Genomic DNA, 27480 nt, shown 5'->3' with positions numbered 1-27480 from the left:
CATCTGCAGTTTCTCTCAATTACCTCAGATACAAAAACAGCAGGTCACAGTATTTTTCTTGGCACAAGCTGCTCAACATATACAGCAAGACAACAGCAAATACAGGGCTCGACAATAAGGACTGCCTGATGGCCCCTGGCCAGTGTGAACGACGCTCGGTACAGTAGACGGAACGGTCACTTGCCCGATCGGGCCAGTGCTGTAGTGTGTGCGTTATATATAGTCTATGATATCGTAATTGTTGATTTAACGACCTGATATTATCAAGTATGTCCCTCAGTTTACAAAAAACAAACAAAAACACACCCGTTGATTGCACGCGTACACTACGTTATGTAGTTTTTTAGGTTAGACTAGTGCATATTTAGAGTGCACGCTTTCACTGCGTGATTTAGTCTATTAAAATGCCTTTATAATGCCCCCAGAATTCAAGATAAGGGGCGAAAATACATTTTAGACACCAAATCGTCTGTTTCGCTCTATTTCGCCAACAAAAATAGTTCCAAAGTCCACAGCATTGTATTTGCGCGAGCAACATTTAATGAATCAGCCTTTTGAATGAATCGGTTGAATCTCAATGATACGCTCATTAACAGTGATTTGCTGCCACCTACTGGCGGGTTTAGTTTCACATTTAAAGTGTCTTGATTTCTTTTAATAATTTCAAATAACAGTATTTAATGTTTTATATTTTCAACATTAAAAACATTTTTATGCATCGGTTACTGCTCTTGACTGATTAACGTTAATAAAGTTTAATCTGTTCTATAGTTATACATTAGATCACAATTTCTGTACCTGAAAATCTCCTGCTTAAACCTACATGAAAATCTTGAAAAGCACCATTTATTTCATTTATATGTTTGTTCTGTTGTATTTATTTGTGCCATTACTTGTAATTTGATTATTTGTTACCATTTTATTACTTATTGTTTATTTGTCTAACAATATTTAAAATATAAATTAATCTAGCTTTTGGTGCATAACCCTATTTATTGAGGTTAAATGTAACAAAGACAACGAAAACAAAAACTATGCTTATTTTATAGGCCCATTTTCACAAAATATAATTATCAAGTATTATCTGCCTTTTAATGCTTATGGCCGATGATTTTAATTTGATCAGTAATCAAGCGATAAATATCAGTGGCATCTCTACCCACTAACATTTCCTGTAAGGCCACTTCGGGAATATACCAGGTAATACTCAACATCAACACTGAACTCATATCCGCTAATGAAACATGTTTCAAAGCGGGTTTCAAGCCATTAAAGAGACACTGTCTCAGCCTCAGGTCTTAACTATTAGAACTAAACCAACCATGACGAGACTCAGGTATAAGTCAATTAGAGACAAAAATAAAAGTAAGTGGGACGCCAGCTTAGCAACACCACACCAGCTGCCTTGGAAGTCTGAGTCACCAAAGGTTCGGTCAGAAAGACCCTGAGATGGATAAGATCCGCACTGATCTTCACACTAATAAATGCTGATCTTTTCTTGTACAGTAAATAAGTCTAATTCTAACTTGTCTGTCTTAGACTGTATGATTCACTCCATATGACTAAACACCACATGTAGACGAGAAAATGCAGAGACATCAAATCTGAAGAGAGACTTACGTTTGAAATGGGTTCAGAAAGGAGCAGAGGAGGATTTAGTGTAGGAGACATCTTGAATTCAGGCATTTTCAATTATACTGACAGCTGCTTCTGAAACGACTCTTCTAATACAAAGTCAGATGGCCAAAAGGGTGAAGTTGTAACTTTATTTCTGATGAGCAGCCAAAACCCAGCCTTGGTTTTTATCAGCCACCAGACAGATCTCGAATACCAGTAAGCTCGAACAGAGGCGGCAGTTGAGTTTGTGACACAGATGTATCGCCAATCACAATTCTAATGTTTGAAACCGTGCACCAGCTGCCTCACTCTGAATTACAGAGATCAGAGCTGACAGCTGGACACACAGGGATGAGAAGCCATGGTCTTATGTAACATCACCTACAGCACTCAATGAAAAACTGTGACACAATGAACCATGATGCTGTACAGGAGGAGTCCTCTGTGACATTAACAATGGTTTGTGTTTAGCAGTTATTTCCCTATAGTGCCAAGCTATGCTCCCAAGACTATTTGTTTTGTCTAAAATCCACTTATGTTTTTGCTTTGCATTTTGGGCTGACAACTGTCTCAAAGAGCATACATGAATTAAAGCTGACTTGAAAGTACAAGGACAAATTTGCCAGATATTATTATTAATGCGATATTATTTAAATAAAGTCGTGTGACTACAAAGTCTATATGGCTGCGGAAAACTTGGAATATAGTGCATGAATCGTTTGGACTACATTTAAGATGGCTTTATGACGATTTTTAAGTACTTTTTGAAACTTTGACAGCCCCTGGTCCCAACCCATTTTTTAATAGTACAGAAGACAAAAGAGTGAACCTAAATCAGAACTTCTCCTTTCCTGTTCTACAGAAGAACGTCATATGGGTTTGAGATGAAATGAAGGCGAGTAACCAATGACGTTTTTAATTTTTGGGCGAACTAAATTACAAGAGCCTTGGATATCTAACATAGAGGCTGGAGGTTTAAAAAAAATAAACATCACTGACTCTATATTTATTAATAATTATTATAGTTATAGAACAATTATTAAAAAGGATGGCAAAAACTTGGGAGATTTGTACTTTAATTTGCTAAATACTAAATTACTAAACTAAGAAAATAAATATTGACTAAACCTAAAGAGTCAATTGCCTTTAGCAGCAATGAAATGCTGTATCTTTGTCTCATGCTGCAGTTTTCAGGCCTAATCAAAGAACAGGAAGGAACAGGAAACACATTTTCTAGGAAGAGCTCAACGGAATTAGCAGCACCTTTTATCAATGGGTAACGGACGCAGACACACCCGAAGCCACACCCACATTCCTTTGTCATGTGGCACAGAAAGCCACATCATCACTAGCTATAAGCAAGAATTGTGAAATGAAAAAATAAAACCAAATGATATAAAATACTTAAAAATACACATTAAATATAATATAACATGGGGCTAATTCTGAATTTCCATTCAAACTGAATAATGTTTAAAGCTATTTTCATGGCAGTTAAAAAGTAAAAATGATTATTACATATATTTAAAAAGGAGATAAGGGATAAACAGACAAAAAATTTGTACAGAAACAAAATAAAATTATATATATATATATATATATATATATATATATATATATATATATATATATATATATATATATATATATATATATATATATATATATATATATATATATAAAAATACAAAACATGGCTACCGAGAGAACAGTAGACTGCTCACGCACATTTCTGTGACCTTTCTTACTGCATCTCAAAGATGACATCACATATGATGGCGTCACTGCTGAGCAGGGAGTTCTGATTGGCTGAGGGGAAACTCTGCCCTTGCAAGCTCTCATAACGTAATGAGAGAGTGTGAAGCAAACGTAAGTGAAAGAGCTCTCTGCTGTAGCGTCAGCCTCAGGCCAAGCGTGATTCATCCACAGCATGTACCTGCTGCTTGCTTCAGTGTCGTCACAGACATGCCCAGAAACTAACCCTCTTTCCCATTAGGTAGTTCATCACTGTCCAGCCTCCAAGAACATGCTGCGTAGCTCGAGAAACATCTATTCAAAAATAGCTGGCCAGTTCCTTACTGGATCTTTGTGGACATCTCTGGTCTGTGCAAAGGAGGATGTGATACTGATTTTATTCTTGCAAGGAATTTGGATCAATAAATGCTAGGTAGTAAAAGGAAAGCTGCTCTTTCTGTACCAGAAAGAATTCAGTCCAAAGAAAGATATTGAAGGTGAATATTACATTTTAAAATATATATCAAGTAAGATCTAATATATGCTACAGGTCAAAAGTATGGACACGCATACTCATTGTCTGTTGTTCTAGTAATTAATAAACTATTCTTTGATCTTGTATCCAACTTGACAATGAAAAATAAATCATTTAAAGCGCCACAGTCCTGCACAGTTTTGCTCCAACCCTAATCGAACACACCTGATCCAGCTAATCAAGGTTTTCAGGATTACTAGAAACTTCCAAGCAGGTGTGAGTTTGAGCTGGTTGGAGCTAAACTGCAGAGCTTTGGCCCTCCAGGAACTGAGTTTGAGACTACCGATTTAAAGCATTTGAGCATAAACTTTTAAAATGATTAGATATTTCAATCGAATGTGTCCAAACTTTTCAGTGGTAGTTTGTACAGCTTGGTAAACTCAAATTTGGCAATGGCATATGTTCATTAACAGAGAGACACTCTAGCAAACAAAATGGAATTATCAAGCAGTTGTTTGAAAGCATTGACAATATCTCCCCAGTCTGCTAGTGTATATTTGACTTCCCAATCCCATTTTAGACTGTTTATTTTACAGTGGTTAGATAAAGATCAGTGCTGTGAACTAAAGGCAAGATAAGAGAGATGATGGTATGAACGATGGTATGTAGAAAGAGAGACAGACGTTAGCTGAATCATGCCTCCTAACAGTGCATGTATATTGAGATTTCGTCAAATAAAAAGATTCAGATGCAGAGTGAGTTTAGGATCAGTACAATTTTTTTTTTAAGAAATTAATTCATTTGGACACTTTAGATTAGGGTCCAATTCTCTCTATTAACTATGACTATTGCCTCAAACTCCTAATTACTCCTTATTAATAGTTAGTAAGATAGTTGTTAAGTTCATGTATTGGGTAGGAGAATATGGTCATGCATTAATGTGTGCTTTATAAGTACTAAACCAGCCAATATCTAAGTAATATGCATGCTAATAAGCAACAATAGTGAGAATTGGATCCTAAAGTGTTACCAATCTTTTATTCTGCAAGTAAGCATTAAATTGATCAAAAGTGAGAGTAAAGACACATGTATGATGTTATTTCCATTTCAAATAAATGCTGTTGTTTTTAACTTTCTAGTCATCAAAAAAACCCGAAAAAATGTATCACGGTTTTTACAAAAATATTAAGCAATCCAACTTATTTCGACATAAGAAATGCTTCTTGAGCACCAAAACAGCAATTTAATGATTTCTGGATCATGTGACTGGAGTGCTGAAAATGGCTGCTGAAAATTCATCTTTGCCATCTCATAAATAAATAAATTTAAAACATTAAAATAGAAAACAGCTATTTTAAATAGTTATGATATTTTACTGTATTACTGTTTTACAGTATTTTTGATCAAATAAATGTAGCCTTGCTGAGGCATAAGAGACTTTTTTCAAACTTATAATTTTATCTTACCCAAACAGTACTGTACCTACTTATTTTATAGAGGCAAGATCACATGCATGTAGAAATACACTGTATTATTGCTAGCTTACTCAGATTAACATGGCAAGCGTGCATGCAGCTACACCTACATTGTTGATAACTTACATAATGTGGTCCCATTAGGACATTAAACTTGCCTCCCTGCTGGCACTTTCATTGACATTACCAGTGTGGCATTCTGCATTAAACCTTAAGAACAACCACAGACACTTGACTTTACTGAGTTAGCTTGAGTGGTTTTCGGTTATGCTGACCTACACTACTTTTGAAGTGTTCATGCTTTTCACACATTTTAATGGTCGAGCTTTGCTTTCACAAATCAGGGCAAGAGAGAAACGCGTAATACTTGAAGTGTCAAGAGCTTTGTTGGGCAGATAAATTCAGCACGTCATTTAAATTCATGACTTTTTAAAGCTGTCAGCACATTTTTTTCTCCAACCTCCTGTGCTCACTTAACCCCTTTCCTTCTCCGTCCAGGGAAATATGGCACCTTGCTCAGCACAAACCCCTTGTGCCTTATGACAGCAGGAGGCTCGGGGAAGGATACGCAATATGCTGAGGCTTGCATTACACTGCCATCCTCCTCCATAACAGGAAGCTGGGACCCATTGTGCAGAAAGCTAAATCAACATATTAAGAGCTGTGACCATATGACCATATGTGGCATGTGACCAGCCTAGCAGGTTCAATGTGGACAGCAGAGCGGGAAGTGAACGGGAAAGGGAAAAGGAGGAATGAATTCCGAGTTCAGTCAGTGCTGAGCAGTTCAAAATGGATAATGGATCTCCAGCTACATGAGACAGTCATGTGTGATCAGCAGGGTAGAGTTCAAAGATCAAATGCATTCACAGGGCTTTAAGGTAACGTATTAAACAGCATCACATAAAACAAACTAAATCCATCTGAAGATCATCTGACTTGCCCCTGTATAATGCTTATTATGCTACTCTTAAAACCAAAGTAATTTACTCAAGTGATCTGCTTTAAAATCAATGCACTACAGGTTATCAGAAACAACTAACTTGCTGCACTGATATGCAGTGCTAATGTGCTTAACTAATGTGCAGCCATGCTTCCAGCATTCAATGAATATTATACATTTCATTCGATTGAAAGTAGTTTTTAGTTTGCTTTGCTTAGGTAAGACAACTGCAAAGTGATAATTCTGAAAACAACTTACATATAGACCTGCCCTTAGTGTTGTCAAAATTATGGACCGCGATACCAAGTCGGTACTGAGATTTTAAAAATTATGCTTTGAGCGCTGTTGAGCAGATTCGTCACGCGCTCATCAGATATGTCTGCGATTGGCTACAATGATCAATGCTTCAATAACATGTTGTAATGGACATCAATGATGTTCTTCACCGAGCGCTTACACATGGAAGAGTTTGAAAGCAGGTGTCGATCATCAGACAGGTCCGCTGATAGATGCCTGCTTTTCAAACGCTCCTGCTCCCAAAATGCATTCAAACACTTCTATGTGCTTTCAAACGCTCCCATGCATTGATCATTATAGCCAATCACAGACATATCTGATGACCTTGTGAATACAAAGGCCAATCAGAGGTGTTTAATAATCTCAAAGCGTCATATTTTTACTGACTAGCGGTCGGTACTTTTGACAACACTGACCTTTTATACCTGAAATCATTTAGTAAGGTATATAGTAAACTAGGGCCGCATTTACACTGCAGGTCTTGATGCCCAATTCCGATTTGTTGACTATATCCAATTTTTTTTAAGAACCAGCTCACATCTTCTTTACAGATATCGTAAGCTTAGGCCATAAAGAGAAAAAAAAAAGACAATTTGCAATTGATGCAGAAGAAATGATAATACAATCTTTAAAGGTCAGCAAAACATTGGTCTCTCAAGGCCAAGAAAAAAAAAAAAGACACGTGGTATGCACATACCCAGTTAATATCAGATATATTTCCACTTATGAATGATCTGAGAATATTGGAATTCTTGTGTTTTTTTTCCTGCTTACATGTTCGTGGGTCATATCTGACCTGTGCCACATGGGAGGAAAAAAAATCGTAATTGGGTCAATGTAATGTAAATGCGGCCTCAAAGATGTATATGGAAAAAGTCATTAACATACCAATCTTTATACTATTCATTTGGCATCTAATTGCTGTGCCTTAGAGATTTCAGCAAACCGAAATAAGCAGCTCTACTATGTGATTTGGACTACACAAGCAGGTTTTGTCTTTATGATACTATCTTTCTATTCCTACTGACTCCTGTTGTATTCTTACCATTAGCTGGCACTTCACTGGAAAAATGCTGTTCCACATTTGCATTTCATGAAGTGAAAATACCAACTAAGGGCTTCAGGCTCTTTTTGGTCCATTATGCTCTTTGCACTACTCTGCTTGGGATCAGTATCCCAAAATATGACAAATTTTGACAAGATATGTAGTATGGCATGCCTAAACTAAAAACACATTAACTTCTGCCACTGATAATATCACTGTAAAAAAAAAAAAAAAAATGGTTGTTTTAACTTAAATAATTAAGTTACCTGGTTGCCTTAAAGTTTTGAATTCATTGAAATTAAAACTTTGAGTTAATACAATGAAGACGATTGATTTAAATCAACAGAACTCAAAATATTATGTTATCTGAAACACATTAATTATTTAACTTGATTTGACAAAAGAAAAAATGTGATAAATCATGAAAATAATTCCAAATGTTCAGTACAAAAAAGACAAATGTGCATAGACCATCTACACATTTTCTTGATAAAGCTCTAATCTGATTGGCTGCAATGTTATTTTAATATAATGTACTATTACAATGATTATTAATTTTGAATTAGCATTTTTTTATATTTTAAATTAGCTTTAAGTTTTATAAGTTTTATGTGCATCTGTCTTTTTCACTCATTTTTTTTTTATATTTCTATTTTATTTTATTTCAGTTTTAGTAATTTTGGCACTAACCTAAATAAGTACTAATACTATTTTCTTTTAGTTTTTAATCTAATATTTACATTTTAAATTTATTTCAGCTTTATTTCAATTAACTAAATCTATTTTAATAGTTTTAGCTTAGGTAACAACAATAACAACAACACTGAATGGCAGACTTTTCAATTGGTCAGCCTGGAGTTAAAATCCTGTTTGGTGCCAGTTAAATACTACAATTGCATTCGAGAATTAAATAATCAGTCAATAGTACGTCAAAGTTTGCCACATTAATGACATCTAATTGTGTCTAAACATGTTGTTCTAGTCCAAAATAAGCTGTGGTGTAGACAATTACACAAAACTATGACAAATGACAAACACAGGCCATTAAAGGCACTGTGCAAATATGAGGCTAAACAATACCAAATATACCCAGCAGTAGGACTGTTGGTCATATGATCTATGTCAAGGACACAAAGCAACAATACACTCAAAAAAAATTCAAAAATACATCCAAAACGTCCATTATAATTGTAAAGACAATGTTTTAAGATGTATTACAAGTATAACTGGTGACCAAAATGAGTTACACCAAGCCAGTAACGTGACTGAGAGCCTCAGCTGATATTGTATAAACAGATAAAAAGTGACAGCAAAGCAATGTATGAGTTCAGTGAAAATAACGAACGGTTGCAGAGGCATCATGGGACCACACGCGTTTATAGGTGGGGCATTTTACACCTGCTACCTGCAGCAGGTAATCTCGACACCTCAAACAAAAATCTGTCTTATTAATACTCCAGGAAATAGGGTATAAAACAAGACTGAATCTTTTCTATTATACAGTGATTCATTTCACTAATTAAGAGTCCAAGTTTTCCTCTGAAGATGATACACACACAAGGACACGACCAGAGGCCAAGACAACTGACTAGTGTAGATAAGCATTCTGACTGCAAATCTCAATATATTCTCAACACAATCACTTTAATCTTCCTGCCGTAAACCTTTTCCAAGCTACATTATTTATAGTTTTAATACACTACATTCGAATGACTTAGCCAAATCCTCTTGAATGATCGAACAATTATGCCCAAAAGGCTGTCTGAGAAGGTAGGTCACTAGATTTGTATTTTTTGTGACACAACCCGTATTTAATATTCAGCTGGTTAACATCGCCAGTAGCTAAGCTAACTGCTACTCACTACAGCTGCTGATGGGAGGTCATATTCATCGGCGAATGGGTTACTACGTCTGTTTATTTAAAAAAAACACACTGATGTTTTCACTACAGGCGCATAATAAAATAAACGAGAACCTCATTTGAAAATGTTTCAAAGTCCTTACCTGCAGGTGCTCCTGGAATCTGATGGGCAGGATTTGAGCCATGATGATGGTGGTTCCTCTTCGCTTTCCTCTCTAATTCCTGCTATTATCTCTGCCCAGTCTAAACTACTCCAGAGCCGGGAATGAATGGAGGTGGTCTTGTGTTTTTTGGGGGGGCAGATGAACCGGGAATGTGTTAGGTTTCTCTAGTCGCCCGTTGAATGTAAATGAGGCGCTTCAACTCCAGAATGTCAACCGCCGCTGAGAGGAACTCTAGAAACCTGCAATGGCGGCGGAACCCGTCCGGTGGAGAAACGCACCGGAAAGAGACGTAGATCTCAATGGAGGCGGAGGGATACGAGTATTGTAGGGAAGAGGGATTTTTGTCCGTTTGACAATAAAACGCAAGTAAAATACATGTAGGGATATTGTGAATGTGTTATAAGTATTTTTTTTTTTACATGGAAGAACGTACTAAAATACGTTTTAGCGTAAAGGCTGAGGGTACTAGTTCTTTGCGAATCGCCCTTTGCTTTTTGCCACATCATTCGTCCTCGTGAATTGACGTCAGTTCCGATATTATTTCTTCTTATGTCTTATTTGTATATTACAGCAGGGGCGTTTCATCAGCACTGAGAACAGTAGCCTGCGAGTCGTTTTAATAAACTTAATAAAGATATTCTTCGTCACATGCAATTTAACAATAGGCTTCATTTGCAGGTGTGGTCTCTATTGATTGTACATAAATCGCTCTTTTGTTCTTTGTGTTCAATGTTTATCATGTTTTACTGAGTGAAAACCGCTCCGAACGATTCAGTGTGCGAGAGATCTGTCCGAATCATTCAAACTGAATCTCGATCTGTTTCTGTTTGCCGAACGATTTGAGCAATTTTTAGAAAAGAACCGACTCAAAAGAATGATTCATTTGCTAATCAGGTAACGTTAACGCTAGCTTTAAAAAACGAGGTTGGAGGTTATGGAGATTTATACTAATATATATATATATATATATTAGTATTCATTATTTTCAATATGTGCATCTATTTTTTGCAAGCCTAAGCAAAAACAGTATATTACCCATTTAGGTCAAATACAATCAATTGTGTGTGCGTGCGTGTATATTATTTATATATATATAAAATAATAATAATAATAAATTATATATATATATATATTATATATATATATATATATATATATATATATATATATACACACACACACACAAAATTGTTCATTAATCTACCATAAATGTATAAATGCACCACATACAAAATGTGCAATTGTAAACCGATCAACCACCAATTAATTCTTCATCTTTATAATTTTAGAAAGTGAACAAATGCATTACAAAACTATAATATGAAATTAAGGAAGGTGATACAATATGAAATATACTTGAAGCACAAATAAAGATGAACAATGCACTGTGACAGCAACCTATTTTCCCAAGCACCTGGTTCATATTGGATGCACACTATAGTAATGTGAAACAGACGAGGGTGTGGGAAAAAGGCGAAGTGAATTTGTTAAGCAATTCCTCTCGAGTCTGTAATGGTGGGGCTGATAGCCATGAATTATAGTCATTTCCTCTTAAATTTGGTCAGAGTTTGTGAACAGTTTGCTCTGCTCAGAAGAAGGTGTGGCCAGCATAGTGAACTTGTTGATCTGAATCATAAAAAAAAAAAAACCCACACATATCTGTACTGCTTGTGTGTCCATGACATTTCCATACACCACAAAACAGAAGCACTGCTTGAGAGAATGAGCCTAATAAAACTATACAATAAAACAGTATTGCGGTTCTATGCTATTTAATAAAAACAACTCAAAGATATTGTACACTAAGACCTTGATGGCTGTGCCCTATTTAAAGAAAACGTGAAATACTATGCCGTACTGCCACCTAGTGTTTTTCTAACAAAACTACAAAAACAAAAGTAACATCAAATAATCAAAACCAATTTGTATTACTTGAAAATGTTTTTTTTATTGTTATCCATAATTTAAGTGGTCTATGCAATACATAATACTTTACTGTGAATAAATAAAACATTTGGTCACTGAAACTATGACAAAAACATGATGTAAAGTGTTACCAAATGATCCCATATAACATAAATACAGTACATATCTCCATTACCATAAAAATTGAAATACTTGAAATTCCTAATCCAATATATACGAAGTTTACCTTATACACGTTCTATTACAAATAATCTAAAGTGCAAACAGTTACTGTTATCTTTCTTTAAAAAATAGACCAGTCACAAATTCAAAAAACAGTGACAACTACAAAAATACACTTTTAAAAAATTTGGTCAGTCATCTTAGTGGTAACTTCAAAAAAACCTTTTCAATAGAACACCCCTCACATTGACACCAATGAACTAACATACTGTAGTAACAGTGGTTACTGAAGCTGGTGTACAAAGTTGGAAGGGCTGCCCCAGTAGCCGTGCTTGCTGCGATAACCCTGCTGGACCCAGCTGTGCGGTTTAAAGGAATGGTTGGGTCTGCAAGGGGGGCGGATCATGTAGTGTGGCCGCTGAGGGTAATGCCCTTTCCCTGGGCCAAATTTCTTTCTTGGTAGAGGATTCCATACTGGGGCACTGGCATATATAAGCTTTACAAAAGAAAGAGGTGTAAGAAGAAATTGATAGAAATGGTACATACATGTGCATTGTATTTCACCGATTTCCAGATGAAACCTTTTTAAAAACATATTTCACAGGGATAGTTCACCCAAAAATGAAAATTCTGTCACCATTCACTCACCCTTATGTTGTTCAAAACCCGTAAGACTTTCGTTCTTCTTCAGAACACAAATGAAGGTCTTTTAAAGAATGTTGGTAATCAAACAGTTGACGGTAGCCATTGACTTCCATAGTAGGAAAAAATACTATGGAAATCATTGGCTACCGTCAACTGTTTGATTACCAACATTCTTTAAAAGACCTTAATTTGTGTTCAACAGAAGAAACAAACTCATAGAGGTGTGGAACAACATGAGGGTGAGTAAATGATGACAATTTTCATTTTTGAGTGAACTAGCCCTTAAATGGCATTTCTAAATAAAACTGCTGCAAGACAGTCAGTCCATAAAAAATGTAATAACCATACAATATCATTGAAGTGTGGAATCAGTTGATTTTTTTTTTTTAAATGCAAGGATACTTTAAATTGATAATATTTATGATGTTACAAAAGATTTCTATTTCAAATAAATGCTGTTCTTTTGGACTTTGTTTATAAGAACCCTGACAAACTAAAGTTTCCACCAAAATATTAAAGGGTTATTTCACCCAAAAATGAAAATTCTGTCATTAATTACTAACCCTCATGTTGTTACAAACCAGTAAAACTTTCGTTCATCTTCGGAACACAAATGAAGATCTTTTTGATGAAATTTCTGTCCCTCTAAATACAGCTATGTGATTACCACTTTGACGCTTCAAAAAGTTCATAAAGAGATCGTAAAACTAATCCATGTGAATTGAGTGGTTTAGTCAAAATTTTCTGAAGAGACTCGACCGCTTTATATGATGGACAGATTTAATTTAGGCTTTTATTCACATATAAACATAAACATCGCTGATCAAACATAAAAGCTCAACTAAACTTGTTTAAAGCACAGGAACAAACCTCTTCCTGAAGCTCAAACATGCCATGTAACACCAGAATGAACCTCATTTGTTCTTGCACGTCAAGCAAACATGCTTGAGCTTCTGTTTACCACAACTGATGTGTGAGTTGATGAATGTCTATATGTGAATAAAAGCCTAAATTCAATCTGTTCATCATATAAAGTGATCGTGTCTCTTCAGAAAATTTGGACTAAACCGCTCAATTCATATGGATTAGTTTTACAATCTCTTTGTGAACTTTTTGAAGAGTCAAAGTGTCAGTCGCATAGCTGTCTATGGAGGACCAGAAAGCTCTCAGATTTAATAAAATTTAAAAATATCTTAATTTGTATTACAAAGGTGAAGGTGAGTAATATATGACAGAATTTCCATTTTTGGGTGAGCTATCCCTTTAAGCAAAGCTGTTTAACACTGAAAATTATAAGAAATGTTCTTGAGCACCAAATCAGCACTGAAAACGAGAGTAATGATGCTAAAAATTCAGCTTAGCCACCATAGGAATAAATTACATTTTTAAATATTATAACAAAAACGTATTTTAAATTATAATAATATAATGTTTCATAATATTACTTTTTGATCAAATAAATGTCACTTGGTAAGCAGAAGACACTACTTTTAGAAACAGAAAAAAAAAAAAAAAAAAAAAATTCATACCAACCCCAAACTTTTGAACAGTACTATGCCTTTGGCAATAAAGGCAATACAAATACATTTAGGACATTGTACCTGGTATGGAGAGTGGTTGTGGAAAGGTGGGGTGTACTGGGGCTCTCTGCAGCTGGTGTCCTCATCCGAGGAAGATCCGGAGTGGTAATCCGACGTGACCCTCTCTACAGCGCTCGTCACCTTCTTTGTCACATCCTCTTTATCATCATCGTCATCACTTGAGAAGGTGGCCACAGTGAAACCATGATTCCTCTCGCCATACCTGCAGCCATTTCAGAAGTAAAGATTTGTCCAAAAACAAACCAGCAGAGCAACATACAGTTGTAAAGTAGAAAAACTCACCTACAGCACACCTCTCCAGGGTCAACCCAAAGCGTGAGCTCCTTAGGCAGACCAAGGTCTTTGTACTGCACTCCACTCTCAGCACATGCTCGGAACAATTCAGCATCCTCTTTATGGAAGCGGTTCACTCTGATGCACCTACACAGGATACATTTATAGCTCATTTTAACATGTGAAGCATCACATGCATCCTGTTCTGACTAGCTGTAAATCTAAAGAACATGAGATCTCCGTCTTTAAGATGTACTGCTTATCAGACCGAGGCACCTGAATGCTTGGCCCTTGCTGGGGTTGTCTGGATACCAATGACCCTTGTACTTCTCCTGTAATGCTACAGTTAACCGCTCCACAAACAGGTCCACCTTATCGGCATCCAACTTCTCAGCCTTCTTTATCAACCGCTTCAGGAAAAATACAACCGCTGCTATTTCTTTCTTCATTGTTAGCTGTTTAGCTGAAATTCAGGTCCAACTTCTGTGAATGCAAATACAGACTAATAAATACAACATAAATACCACAACAACACTGTGATATTAATGCATTCTCATGAATATTATTGTATAATACAAAATAAATTAACCAAAACATGACTTTTAATTAAAGAAATGCAGCCATAAATAATAATAAACATCAAAAACATCAATCTACGCATGTACCAGAATCGTAAGCTCCTAAGATCTTGGCTGTCTATGGACACAAACCCTAGAGAGCACTACAACAAGTGATTAACATAAAGCTGGTTGGTCAGACGGCGGGACAGAACAGCAGGATGGCGCGCTAATACATCACGACCGTTTGAAAAACAAGACCATGACAGAAATGACCATTAATCGAAGGACCTTAACATCACCAGTATATATAAAAACACTATCAATCTTATTTTTTAAACTGAATTACATTTTCATAATTATTGTATACTTTTAAATATAAAACAAGTGTGCATAATAAACGTCATATATATATATATATATATATATATATTAAAAAAAAAAAAAAAAACGTATTAATGGTTATTGCTCATTATACAAAAGCTTATTTGGAAGACTGTTAGTACCAGAGGTAAAATTTGTTTCGCTTTCCCAACTGGAATTTAATAAGTAACACGAGCTAACCGCAGCGGTCTTATTTAAAAGGCATATTAAAACTATACTCCATTTCCATATTTAATAAATATTAAAATAATTATTACAAACTGAAACTAGCTAGCCTAGCCGAAGTTAACGTGGCCTCGATTCCATTTTCAGTTGGCTTTTCTGAGTTTCCTTTAAAACTATTTATTTTTAAAATTATTTTTAATGTAATATTTGGAGCTTATAAACATATTACTTATATACGAATTCGCTACATTACTACAAACAAGATATACTGACCTTGTTTTCCTTTCATCCACATGTGGACAACTCCTGCTGCCTGGCGCACTAGACACTTCCAGATCTGCTGCTCCGCGCGAATACGATGACGTGACTTTGTCTTGTGCGCATGCTCAGAGGAAGCGATTCAGGAGTCGATTCTTTTGAGTCATGAAACGAAAGATTCATCGATTTTGGCAGAGGGTGGAGAAGAGCCGATCACACAAATAAATAGGTGCGGGTTTAGAAGGGTTTTACTCTGTAGATTTCACCAACCAAACAAAGTATTCAGATTAATCAAAATAAATATGCAATATTTGATTTATTTATTTTTAATTTTGGGAACAGGAATGATAAAGTAAAGACTAGTGTCCTGTCACTTCACTTCAATGAGAACTCTGAGCAGTTTTATAAGTTGGACAATGGCGCCCTCTAGCTTGCAAAGTCATGTTATAGTTTGCAAAGTGCTTGATGAATTGTGATAGGGTGTCTGTGTTTTGAATAATTGACCTATCCACTCAGAAAGAGTATACCTTTAATTTTAACATGAGAAGCACATGTTTTCAGCAGGAAATATCTATATCAGGGTATCCACCTTAATGCTAAACTGAGGTGGCACATCTTGTCAACAGGAAATACATATCAGGATGTAGCTACTCTCACTTCACTTCATACCACAAGGACAGAATAATATTGCAACCTGGACTGCATGGATAAAAACATGACGCAGGGTTTTGTGTATAGGGGATATTGAATTTACTCCACTCCAGGTAAAATCAGATCAATAAATCAATGTTGCTTTAAAATAAAAATAAAAAACAAAATTACACAAATCAGGTTATACATGGCTCACTGGAATAATATTCTAGTAATAATAATATTAAAAATAATAATGGGTTTTGTGGAGGTGACTGTTAGCTGGATGAAGATCACTCTGTACTGAATACAGCAGCTCTCAGTCTTCAGGTCAGGGTGCAGGATAAGGTCAGACGCAACACTGACCTCTACAGGCTGTTGACAGGATCTCCATGGACAACCTTGAGAACATTATTGATGCAAAAAATTCTCATCATTGATGTTCGTATTGATGAAAACATGGGGAAGAGGTTGTGTTGGAGATAAGATCATATTTTAAACTCAGTGACATACTCACACATTAACGCGGTGATCAGGAGTTAGCAGTGCAGAGATGAACAAAGCGATCCAAATTTGACAGAATAAAAATATGTATGTATGTAATGTGTAATACCTCTAAACCTCTCTCTGTTCTCATAACAGTCAGCAGGAGACATTGGTTGGCTCAGGGATGAGTGATTTACCCAACACAAGTAGTTTGTACAGTCAGATACATTCAAATATGAATGGAGGGTGACTGACCCATCTGGGTTGGTTTTGTTAATGTTGTATGTGTGAGAGACATTTCTCAGGTACTGACTGTTATAAGTAATAGCATTGCAAATGAAGAAGTGATGTTGGCCTGCAGTCGTGGTGTAATTTTAGTCAAGTCAGAAATGAGTTCAACCAATCCAACTGTGGCAGCCTTAGATAATACACAATTAGTGTATATGTGTAAGAGAAATAAATTAAATCACTCCCTGGGTGCTTAATACAGATACAGACTACTGAATACTGAGTGCAGAGTTTTGTTTTGTTGATCAGTATTCATCTAGCGAGCAGCCAATCACAACTGTTTTTCTTTCTTTCAGGCCTTCATTGATTGGACGACACCAGTATAATAGTGTTGCAAGGCTCTGAAAACAACTCAGGGTTTAGCTGAAGAAGAAACATTATGACCTGCAGCTGAGTGACAATTTCTAAAAAAAAAAAAAAAAAAAGTGCATAGAAGTTTAAATAGTGAAACCAAATGTCCTGTGCACCTTATTTGCTTATATTTGTCTCAAACAAGACTCTTTTTAGAGCATCAGCTTCATGATCTGACTGAGCAGCTGAACTGAGAAAATGAAGCGGTCTGGTTATTTTAACCACGCAGTGTTTACAGGCAAGGTGGATGTAGGTCACGGAAAAAGGTGCAAAAGCAGAACATGTGACAAATAAAGAATTAACTATTTATTAATAATTATTTAAATAGGTCGTACGTCAACACAGGAAGAAAACTGCACTTAGCAAACAATTTCATTAAGTTTTTAAGTTGCAAATAACAGAGGCCTCATTGTATTTTCAGTGTCATATATTTTGTCAGCACACATATATACAATCAAAATGTTAAGTGAAGAAAAAAAAAAAAAAAAAACAGAAATATAAAACATATAACTATATTACATACACAAGTTGTCATCTTCTCAGTGAATGATATAGACATGGATCAAGCGATCATTGTAAAAGGTATTCATTTGGTGTTTATTGTGGAAATGAGCGGACTCCAACAGGGCTGCATGGAACTGGATGATGGTCACCCAGTGTTGAATACACTATCTCAGCCTGCAGGTGAGAGTGGAGGGTAGGCTCAGATGTGACACTCACTCTTACAGCAGACTCAGACCGCCGACGTGCTCTTTCTGGAAGAACATGAGAACTGATTGCTATTATGGGTCAAAAAGCAATGCATAAGAGGAGTCATCTTCTTCCCCCTTTTTGTTAAAAACAAATTTTGTTTTCATGTTTATATTCTGTATAAAATGTCATTTTTATTTTCTTAAAATGGATTCATGAAGAAACACACAACCTGTAAAACAAGACTACTTCTGATATTCATACTGTGAACAGCTAGGGGGCCAATAAGGTAGGAGGCGTATGCATGTTTCACTTAATGTAAGATCATGTGCGTGAGTAAAAATCATCTGATAAACTGTTCATGTTTTGGTCATTTCAATTTGAATCACAGTAAAGAACCGTGGTTTCGTCACATTTGTGAGTCATTGTCATTACTCGGGTGTGTTACATTATACGTTGTAAAAAATATTACAACACCCTGCATCATATTTGCTGAAAGAAATCTAGTACAAATGTATTCATTTTGGGGTGCTAATTACAAAGACAGTGCTTATTTTACTCTAGACTGTCAAACTTAAAGGTGCTACAGAGGATCTTTTTGTCGACTGAGAAACCAAAGACCGTTAGTGAGTTTTTGAAATGAGCTCATGCGTAAGAACAGCCCCCCCTCCTTCATAGCTCATTTCAAGGGAACGCCTCCCAAAACTCGTGCACAAGTATTGGAACACGAGTGTTTACCACCGGCATTCACTGTGTCGTGTTAGTGGATTCATTATGTCGGACTTACCGCAGGTAACTCATAATCTGCAGTTGTTACTCCTGTCTCCTGTTTACGCGATCATTACGCTATTGGCTGATGTTTTTAAGGCCCTACCTCGTGCACAGATGATGTATATTAATATTATTCCTTTCAGTGCACCTAATAAATAGTCTTTTATCAATTAGTAAAGACAGTTTCAAGTAATATTGCAAAAATGTATAAAACAAAACATCCTCTGTAGCACCTTTAATATGAAATATGATGTGCATTTTGTAGCATTTTTGTTTTCAACAACCACTTGTAAAGTAAAGAACTGTATTATTGTAAGTTGAAGAGCTATCACTTAGCGACCATTTATACATACCATTATCAACTTAAAATGGAAAACAATTTATGCATTTTGGCCTTGCAACAACAGCATTTTAGGGGCCTGAAAATGCAAATTTTTGAATACGGGTTTCAAAATGCTATTTTCTTTTTTAAACAATGCTGTTATCGTTGTGAATTTGTGAAAATGGTGACATCATGCGTATTTTGTGTTTCTTTAAAAAGTGAAGCTGCCAACTACTGGCCTGGCATGCATAATACAACATTTTCAGTCGTTTTCACGGATCTGTGGATCAATGGGGATCGTTTTGACAATGTTGTTGTCTGTACGTGAAAAATGTAAAGGAAAAACTTTTCCGTTATTAGTATTTAGTATTATTATTATTTCCACTCCTAAATGAAACAAAGTTTTGACATTTGCCTGCTTTAATTATTTTGATAAGTGCATTAAAGCATTAAAGTATATAATTTATACATATAAATTAAAAAATCATTATTGTGAAAAATTTGGATAAAAACTGTAAATTGTATGTGATAAAAAGTATTGATATTTTTGAACTCAGCATCATCAAATTAGATAATATTAGGACTTATTTTGCAAATCAGCAGAAATTAATTCAAGCAAAACAGCAAATCAAAATGCTCTTTTTTTCAAGATGCAGGGCTGTGTTATTGGAGTATGTTTTACAAGAAAATGTGATTTTAATAGTTATGCTTTTTATTTTTTTTTTTTTAAGAGCAATTTCTTATTGAAACTTGTTTCAATGTAAATCCCGCACCAAATTACTGAACATATGAAGGGATATGGAAACTTTACTATTCTTTCATGCACTTGTTTGTTTGTTAGATTTCACTAATATCATTATTCTGTGGTAAAGATTCCATACCAAGAGAGTTGTTACTGAGATTTAAATTGATAGGAACAGACAATAAGTTTTGAAGATCAAATATTACTCACTGAAACGCTCACACACGACTGTCATAATCAGTATTGCGAAAATCAGCAGCACACTAGTCACCAGAGTCATCCATGTAATTTTATCTACAAAAGAGGGATATTGAGCAGAATTACATAACAAAATTATTGCTATTATGTGCTGTAAATTGAAAAAATATGTAATACAGAGGTAATGTATGTAATGTGTAATACCTCTAAAGCTCTCTCTGTTCTCATAACAGTCAGCAGGAGACAGGTGGAGAATCATTGGTTGGCTCAGGGATGAGTGATTTACCCAACACGAGTAGTTTGTACAGTCAGACACATTCAAATATGAATGGAGGGTGTATGATCCATCTGGGTTGGTTTTGTTAATGTTGTATGTGTGAGAGATGTTCTGAAATCCTTCATTTCTCATCCACACCAGCTCCAGAGAAGAGGGGTAAAACCCCTCAGAGCGGCAAAGAATTTCATGAAATCCATCTGATGCTCTTACGTGTGAAACAGACACGTTGGGGTGTGCTATAATAAATAAAAGAGTTATTAGAAAAAATGCTTATTGAGCAGATATATTATATAATATCTACACTCATGTCACTATGATTTCTGATTCTAGTCAAAATAATCTTACCAATCACTTGAACAAATGTTCTTTCTTCTCTCAAAGGCACATAAGGAGGTGGTATGTTTCTTGTCACAACACATTTGTAAATGTCAGTATCAATTATCTGCAGATTTGACACCTCAAATGACATTTCAACACTCTCTGGAATCCAAATGAATCTAAATAGAGCTTTACATGAGTGATTTATCCATGATTTGTTAACATACATTACGGAGCATATTGTATTGGTAGTTTCCAGTTTCACTGTGAAACTTTCAATGTCACTTGATGGTTTGTAGTTACAGCTGATATTGACTGACTTTCCTCGATCAACGGTCTGAACTAAGGTGCCACTGAATTCTGTACGTCCATCTATAACAACTGAAAAAACAGGACACCCAATAAAAATTGTGTTTTGCATTTGAAGTCATATTAAAAAAACAACAACTTTATTGTAATTTTTGCATCATGATGGGTCAATGCAAAGAATTTTCACATTTTGATTCATTACCAGAAAAAAGTAGCATCAGTGCAAATGTGGTCACAGAGTTAGATGATATCTATTAAAAATAGACAGAGAAATACAGTGATACATATTTAGACTACTAAAGAATTTTTTTTTTTTTTTTTTGGTTTGTTTGCAATAATGACTGTTTGACTTACATGCTTAGGTGCTTAGTTAAATAAATAAATATGAAATATTGATTAGAACTGAAATTGTTAAATGAGAGGATACAAAATGAAACTAGCACGAAAACTAAGAGGCAGCTTGTTTTAAATGTATTTGACCATAGAATGCCACAATTGACCAATTAAGCATTCAAGAATATAAGCAGCTAGTCTTTTCAAAAAAGTGATACATTTAAATACTACAAACATCACATGAATTACTCTATAGCTATGCTTCACAAAACTGACCAAACCATGTATCACATTTAAATGAAAAACATAAAGCAATAGCTGGTTCAATCTATTTACGAAATTCACCATCAACAAAAAATATTTTTGCATATAGATTTATTATTATTTTAACATGAAAATCCCATATTCTCACCATTTCATATAACGGAAACTGCGTCCTCTTTTGCATTTTGCAAGTACTGGCTGTTCTAACACATGATGGTGCAAATGAAGAAGTGATGTTGGTTTGAGGTGGAGACAAAAATTTAGTCAAGTCAGAAACACGCTCAACCAATCCGACTGAGGCAATCTGAGAAAACACTTAATTTGTAGACAGAAAAATAAACAAAAGCTTTATAAAAAAAAAAAAAAAAAAATATATATATATATATATATATATATATATACACACATATACATATACATGACAATAAAGAGTAGGTTGATATGTATTCACAATGTCCTTTTTTAAGGCCTTCACTGATTGGAGGGGACCAATATAAGAGGCATTACTCATTGTCCAAGCTACAATGGAGAAGTAACATCATGACCTAGCTGTCTGACAATGTCTAAAAGTGCAAAGGAGCTTAAATGTTTAAACCAAATGTCTTGCAGACCTCATTTGCTCATAACTGTCTGCACCAAGACATCTTTTGTAGAGCATCTTCACGCTCTGAAGAGGCGGTAAGGTCTAGTTATTTTAACCACACTGTGGTTGTATACACGTGAAATGCAGGGACGCTGTCATTTAGGTCATGTGTGAAAATGTAGATATGAAATAAAAAATGTTATACAAAGTTCACAAAGTCAGTGCATTGACTGCGTATTCAAACTGAATTACTGACTGCAGTTCCACACAAGTTTCAGTTGCAGTTGAAAAGGAAGTTTTCTTTGTTTATTTATACAGTACACTCTTAGAAAAAAAGGTTCTTTGGGGTTCTATATAGAACCTTTTCTTCTAAGAGTGTATATGCAATGCTATTTTTAATGTTTAGTTTAGCATGTTAAAGCTTGCCATCCTTTTATTCATGTAATTGATGTGAAGAAATGTTTTTGCTCTATGTTAAGTTTGTTTGTGTTTTGGTAAGGTGGTAGCCTAGTCTTAAAGTCACCATGAAATGGAAGTTTCAATAGTCTTTTCTTCCCTAAGTGACACGGCTTCTTAAAATAAGAAAAATGTAGGGCAGGACTTGATTAAATCGCTGAATTGTTGTGGTTTGCTATTACTGTTATCTCATGTAAGTGACAGTTTTTTCCGCCCTCATGTGGAGAAGAGAACTCAGAAGAGAAGAGTACTGTAAATGACAGAGGACCACACGGTATGTTCACGCCATTATGAGTAATTATGAGATTTCAAAAACGCTTTCACGTCTGCGTAGAGCTCGCAATTTCAACTTTCTGAGAGCTGCTACTTGTACCAAGTACCGCAGCACCACCTGACTGCTGGATTTATTTAGACATTAATAGTGTTGCCATAGAAATGCAAAATTCCCAGTCCGACGATGTGAACAACATCATGTGTTGTCATCTCGAAATTACGACATGCCGTGAACGCCTGCTGCTAGTAGCTGCATGACAATAATGTGTTCTGAAATCGGCTCAAAATATCAACCATGTTTCCTCTGACTGGATGGAATCATAGTCTGAATCCCATCATACACTATGCGATTTTCTGTGAAATTTGCCAACACAGACTTCCCAAAGTCTACAGACTGATTGAATGAACACTGCAGAAAATGAGAAGTAGTAAAGCAGTTGCAGATAATCAGAGCTACACTGAAAAAAAATACCAGTAAAATTTACGGTAAAAAACCGGCAGCTGTTGTTGCCAGAACTTTACCGTAAAAAATACAGTAGCAACATAAAAAAAAATGTGTTAAATTTACGGTAAAATAGCGTATTTCATTAACTGATATAATGTTAATTTTGTATGAATTGTTATTTTTCACTTCCAAAAACTGTGAATTTAACGGTATTTTACCGTAAAATTACATTAAATGTACAGTTAGATCTATTACAGTTATTCACCGTATAGTACGGAAACTTTCTGTAAACCAATTGACAGTTTTTCACCGCACCATTTTTACAGTCTTTTACTGTTAAAATCCCGGTAATTTTTTACAGTGTATGCTGTAAACTGCACAATTGCAATGTTTGCTTTCGCTTAATAAACAATACATTAGTTATACAATAGGGTTAGCTCACCCCAAAGTGAAAGTTTTGTCATTAATTACTCATCCTCATGCCATTCCAAACCCGTAAAAAACTTTCGTTCATCTTCAAACACAAATGAAGATTTATTTATTTTTTTAATGTAAAACCTCTTCCGGAAGCTCAAACATGCTGCGAGATCCAATGTGGTTCATTCTCATGTCTTGTGTATTACGCAGCACGTTTGAGCTTCCGGAAGAGGTTTGTTCTTGTGCGTTATTCATGTTCGGTTGAGCTTCTGTTTATGTTTGCTGATCAATGTTTACATGTGAGTAAAGCCTAAATTAAATCTTTTTATAATAAAAAGCGATTGAGTCTCTTCAGAAAATTTGGACTAAACCATTCAATTTACAATTTGGAAATTGGAATTTTTCCAATTTCTTTATAATCTTTTTAAAGTGTCAAAGTGGTAGTTGCATAGCTGTCTATGGAGGGACAGAAAGCTCTCAGATTTCATCAAAAAGATCTTGAACGATGAACAAAATTCATATGAGTTTGGAACGACATGAGGGTGAGTAATTAATGACAGAATTTTCATTTTGGGGTGAACTAACCCTTTAAGTATCTGAATGAATCACTGTTTTTTGAACAAAAAGGTTAAATGAATGATTCAATTAATCACCCATAAAGAGTCACTTGTTTTGTTCCTGAATGAATCATGTTTGAACAAATCCATTAAGTGAATTCACTGCCTCACTTTTAATAACAACCACTTGTCTTGTTGTTAATTGAATCAGTTATTTTAATCACTTGGTTGAGTGAATGATTCAAAGACTAGCATGTTTCATTCCAGAATGATTCAGTGTTTCTAAACAAATAAGTTGAATGCATGATCAGTTGAATACATGACAACTTGTTTATAAAAAAAAACATTGTTGCCTGACGTATCAATGTAACCTGCTGGAAGACTCACCGAATCTCTTCAACTAATGCACTTTTGGATCGCTATACTTGGCCAATCAAATTGGAACTACTGTTGTACAACTACTGTTGTATAATTTTACTATAGTGAATACACAGAGATCTGTCATTGTAAAATGTCTTCATTCAGTGTTCATTGTGGAGATGAGCGGACTCCAACAGGGCTGCATGGAACTGGATGATGGTTACCCAGTGTTGAATACAACATCTCAGTCTGCAGGTGAGCATGGAGGACAGGCTCAGGTGTGAAACTCACTCCTACAGGAGACACAGACCGCTGACCTGCTCCTCCTGGAAGATCATTAAAACATTTATTCAGTCATTGTGATGAAAGTCTGAATTACATGCAAGGGAAAATTAACACTCTATTACTTAAAAATAGAACAATATCTGTAGATTTGTGGTCATTATCAGATTAGACGACTGAGGTCATTAAGGTTTCACCAATAAAACCAAGAACTGATACTAAGCATGGTATTTGTGACTCACTGTGACTGCTGGGGTATAATGTTACTTTTTTATAATTATGCGATAACATTACATGAAATGATGCCTAATGACATTTTGCTTGTAATTAATATGAAGATATTCTGATTGAAACACTTTCAACAGTCTTGCGTTTGCAAAAAAAAAAAAAAGTTTCCATTTCAGAATGACATTTAAAACAAAATTTGACTTTTAGGATGAACAGTGAGACTTACTGTAACATTTACACATGACTGCAATGATCAAAAAGACAGCCAACATCGAAGAGACGATAATCACCACATTCACAGTTACACCTACAAGACAGAATAATTCCCAAGGCCTCATAAATACATGTAACACATTTAAATAAGAAATACACAATGTCTCAGAACTTACCTCCTCTTTCATAGCAGACAGAGCTTGATAAACTGGCCACAAGTGGTTTGTTTAATGACGAGTGGTTTACCCAGCAGGAGTAGATTGTGTCAGCGAAGGTTTGTGGCGGCAGTATAAGGTATGATTTCTGAGTAAAGAATCCATTGAATGATTTGTTTGAGTATGAACTGTTGAGGACGTCTCCATCTCTGATCCACAGCTGTTCAAGAGAATCGTGGTAAAATCCCACAGAGCACAGAATCATGGGAGATCCATCAGGCCTCTTCACACAGGATAGGGACAAGATGGGACGTACTGCAAATAATGGAGGAATTAAAAAAATATTATTACAATCAATCTATCTATCTATCGATCTATCTGATTACAAAAAAGTATATTTACCAATAACTTGAACTCTTTCTATTCCCAGATCCTCTTCAGGTGGTTTAGCAATCCTCTTCACAGTACAGGTGTATGTGCTGGTATCCTGAATTTTCAAATTTAATAGCTCAAAAGATATTTCCATAGTCTTATTAATCCATATGAATCTGATGTGATCTTTACAATCTTGTTTTTTCCATGAATCCACACATAAATACGAACACAGTGTATGATTTAAAGTTTCAAGCTGCACTCTCATGATTTGTGTGTCATTTGTTCGTCTGTAGTTGCAGCTAATTTTAGTAGAATGTCCATGGCTGACAAATAAAGTTGTAGTGTGATTTACTGCCGCATTGCCAAAAGCTGAAAAACAAAGACCAGCAACAACTTGAATTTCTCACGCTTTCTCGTTGCACACGCAGGTGCTTCCTGTGTAATTTGCTGAGGCACAAAATTTATGATAGATTTAACATCAAGTACTTGATGATACATTGTGATCTCTTTAGTTAGATGATATTTAATGCAATGTCTATTACCGAAAACTGAAGACAGCAGCATCCACCCACAACAGATCAGAGAGAAACGCTGCAAAAAAGTTTACACATTAAACAGAAATATCATAATTTCAACAAAGATCTTACGTATTAAGAGATAGGATTCAGAGCAGCATATTTTGAATTGGTTAAGACACTGAAATTTAACAAGCAACGATTTTTGAAAATGTTTACTTTTTTGCATAAAGTGATAGCATTTTTTCCATTGTAACAAAAACAAAAGAAAGATTAAACCTGCTTTTTAAACACATTATATTATTTTAGATCTAAAAATAATTTTCACATATCGTCATAAGAATATCACACACACACTCACCATCCCTCTTTCCTGGGAAAATGTTGCTTGTGGCTGCTGTCTCAATGTGTTTTGCTGAAGTGCCTCATGCTAAAACTGGGCTGAGGTTGTGATTTCCTCTTTATGTAATGCAAAAAGTTAGTAGTCAGTAGTCAGCAATACGTGATCTGGATCCCGTCAAATTCCTTGTATACTTTATCAAATGTTTTAAAAAGAGAAAATGACTACAATCATGGTACTAGACAAAAAATAATCAAAACAAATAAGAAGAACACAACTAACCAAACAAAATCTTACAAACAAAATCAGGACTGTTTGTCCCATTTTCAACCACCAACAGAGAGTAATATAGAGATGTAAATTGGTTTAATTTATTTATTTTATTTTAATTTTATACTCTAAATCTGCTTGTTAGCCGAGAGTGTGAAAAAAGGATGTAAACAGTTTGCATCATATCTTCATACTTGTCAACCACAAACACTAGGCAGGACTGGAAAATTTAGTTTCAGGCCTATGACGCACCCACTGGTATTTACTTAGCACTGAAGTTAACTTTGTTCAAAGACCATTATTCCAAGTGAGAACTGGGGGTTTTGCATTTTTCACTGCAACCCACTGCAAGTTCATCAGTGCCTAGATCGTGTGAGATAGCAACAGTTTGTTTTGACAGTAGAGCGGCTTTGACGCAAAACATTTTTATGACATGTTATTAATTTACAA

General features: G+C 35.3%; 3 protein-coding genes across 6 annotated transcripts in view; all 3 read right to left on the bottom strand.

The window, feature by feature from the left end:
* Positions 1–9892, bottom strand: part of cltca (clathrin, heavy chain a (Hc)) — a 38874-nt gene extending 28982 nt beyond the window's left edge. The window contains exon 1 of one of the 2 annotated variants that reach the window (XM_067397868.1): positions 9591–9892. In XM_067397868.1, the coding sequence (XP_067253969.1) occupies positions 9591–9632 (42 nt within the window). In that variant the 5' untranslated portion in view covers positions 9633–9892. Of the gene's footprint in view, positions 1–1620; positions 1710–9590 lie in introns of those variants that run through there. The other variant, XM_067397867.1, reaches the window with a different exon arrangement.
* Positions 9893–11529: 1637 nt separating this feature from the next.
* Positions 11530–15706, bottom strand: btg3 (B-cell translocation gene 3). The gene is made up of 5 exons (XM_067397869.1): positions 15598–15706; positions 14495–14701; positions 14228–14365; positions 13946–14147; positions 11530–12195 (listed from the first exon to the last, which is right to left on the bottom strand). Exons 2-5 carry the CDS (start codon positions 14665–14667, stop codon positions 11983–11985), a joined length of 726 nt encoding a protein of 241 aa, XP_067253970.1. The 5' UTR covers positions 14668–14701; positions 15598–15706; the 3' UTR covers positions 11530–11982.
* Positions 15707–17671: 1965 nt separating this feature from the next.
* Positions 17672–27209, bottom strand: LOC137028715 (uncharacterized). 3 transcript variants are annotated; one of them, XR_010896192.1, is made up of 12 exons: positions 26782–27202; positions 26448–26496; positions 25933–26274; positions 25552–25845; positions 25389–25469; positions 21710–24978; positions 21167–21215; positions 20883–21036; positions 20683–20779; positions 20265–20573; positions 20073–20156; positions 17672–18092 (listed from the first exon to the last, which is right to left on the bottom strand). XR_010896192.1 is itself a non-coding variant. In XM_067397866.1 (11 exons), exons 6-11 carry the CDS (start codon positions 21743–21745, stop codon positions 17935–17937), a joined length of 990 nt encoding a protein of 329 aa, XP_067253967.1. In that variant the 5' UTR covers positions 21746–24978; positions 25389–25469; positions 25552–25845; positions 25933–26274; positions 26448–26496; positions 26782–27209; the 3' UTR covers positions 17672–17934. The 3 variants fall into 3 exon arrangements, 1 of the variants encoding a protein (XP_067253967.1); XM_067397866.1 differs by having other exon boundaries at positions 20683–21036; positions 26782–27209; XR_010896191.1 differs by lacking the exon at positions 21167–21215 and having other exon boundaries at positions 20683–21036.
* Between the last annotated feature and the right edge of the window lie 271 nt (positions 27210–27480).

This window comes from Chanodichthys erythropterus, chromosome 10, assembly GCF_024489055.1.
Source record: "Chanodichthys erythropterus isolate Z2021 chromosome 10, ASM2448905v1, whole genome shotgun sequence".
NCBI classification, from domain to species: Eukaryota; Metazoa; Chordata; class Actinopteri; order Cypriniformes; family Xenocyprididae; genus Chanodichthys; species Chanodichthys erythropterus.
Note: the sequence above shows the minus strand (reverse complement) of the source record. Positions and strands in the feature narration are given on the sequence as shown.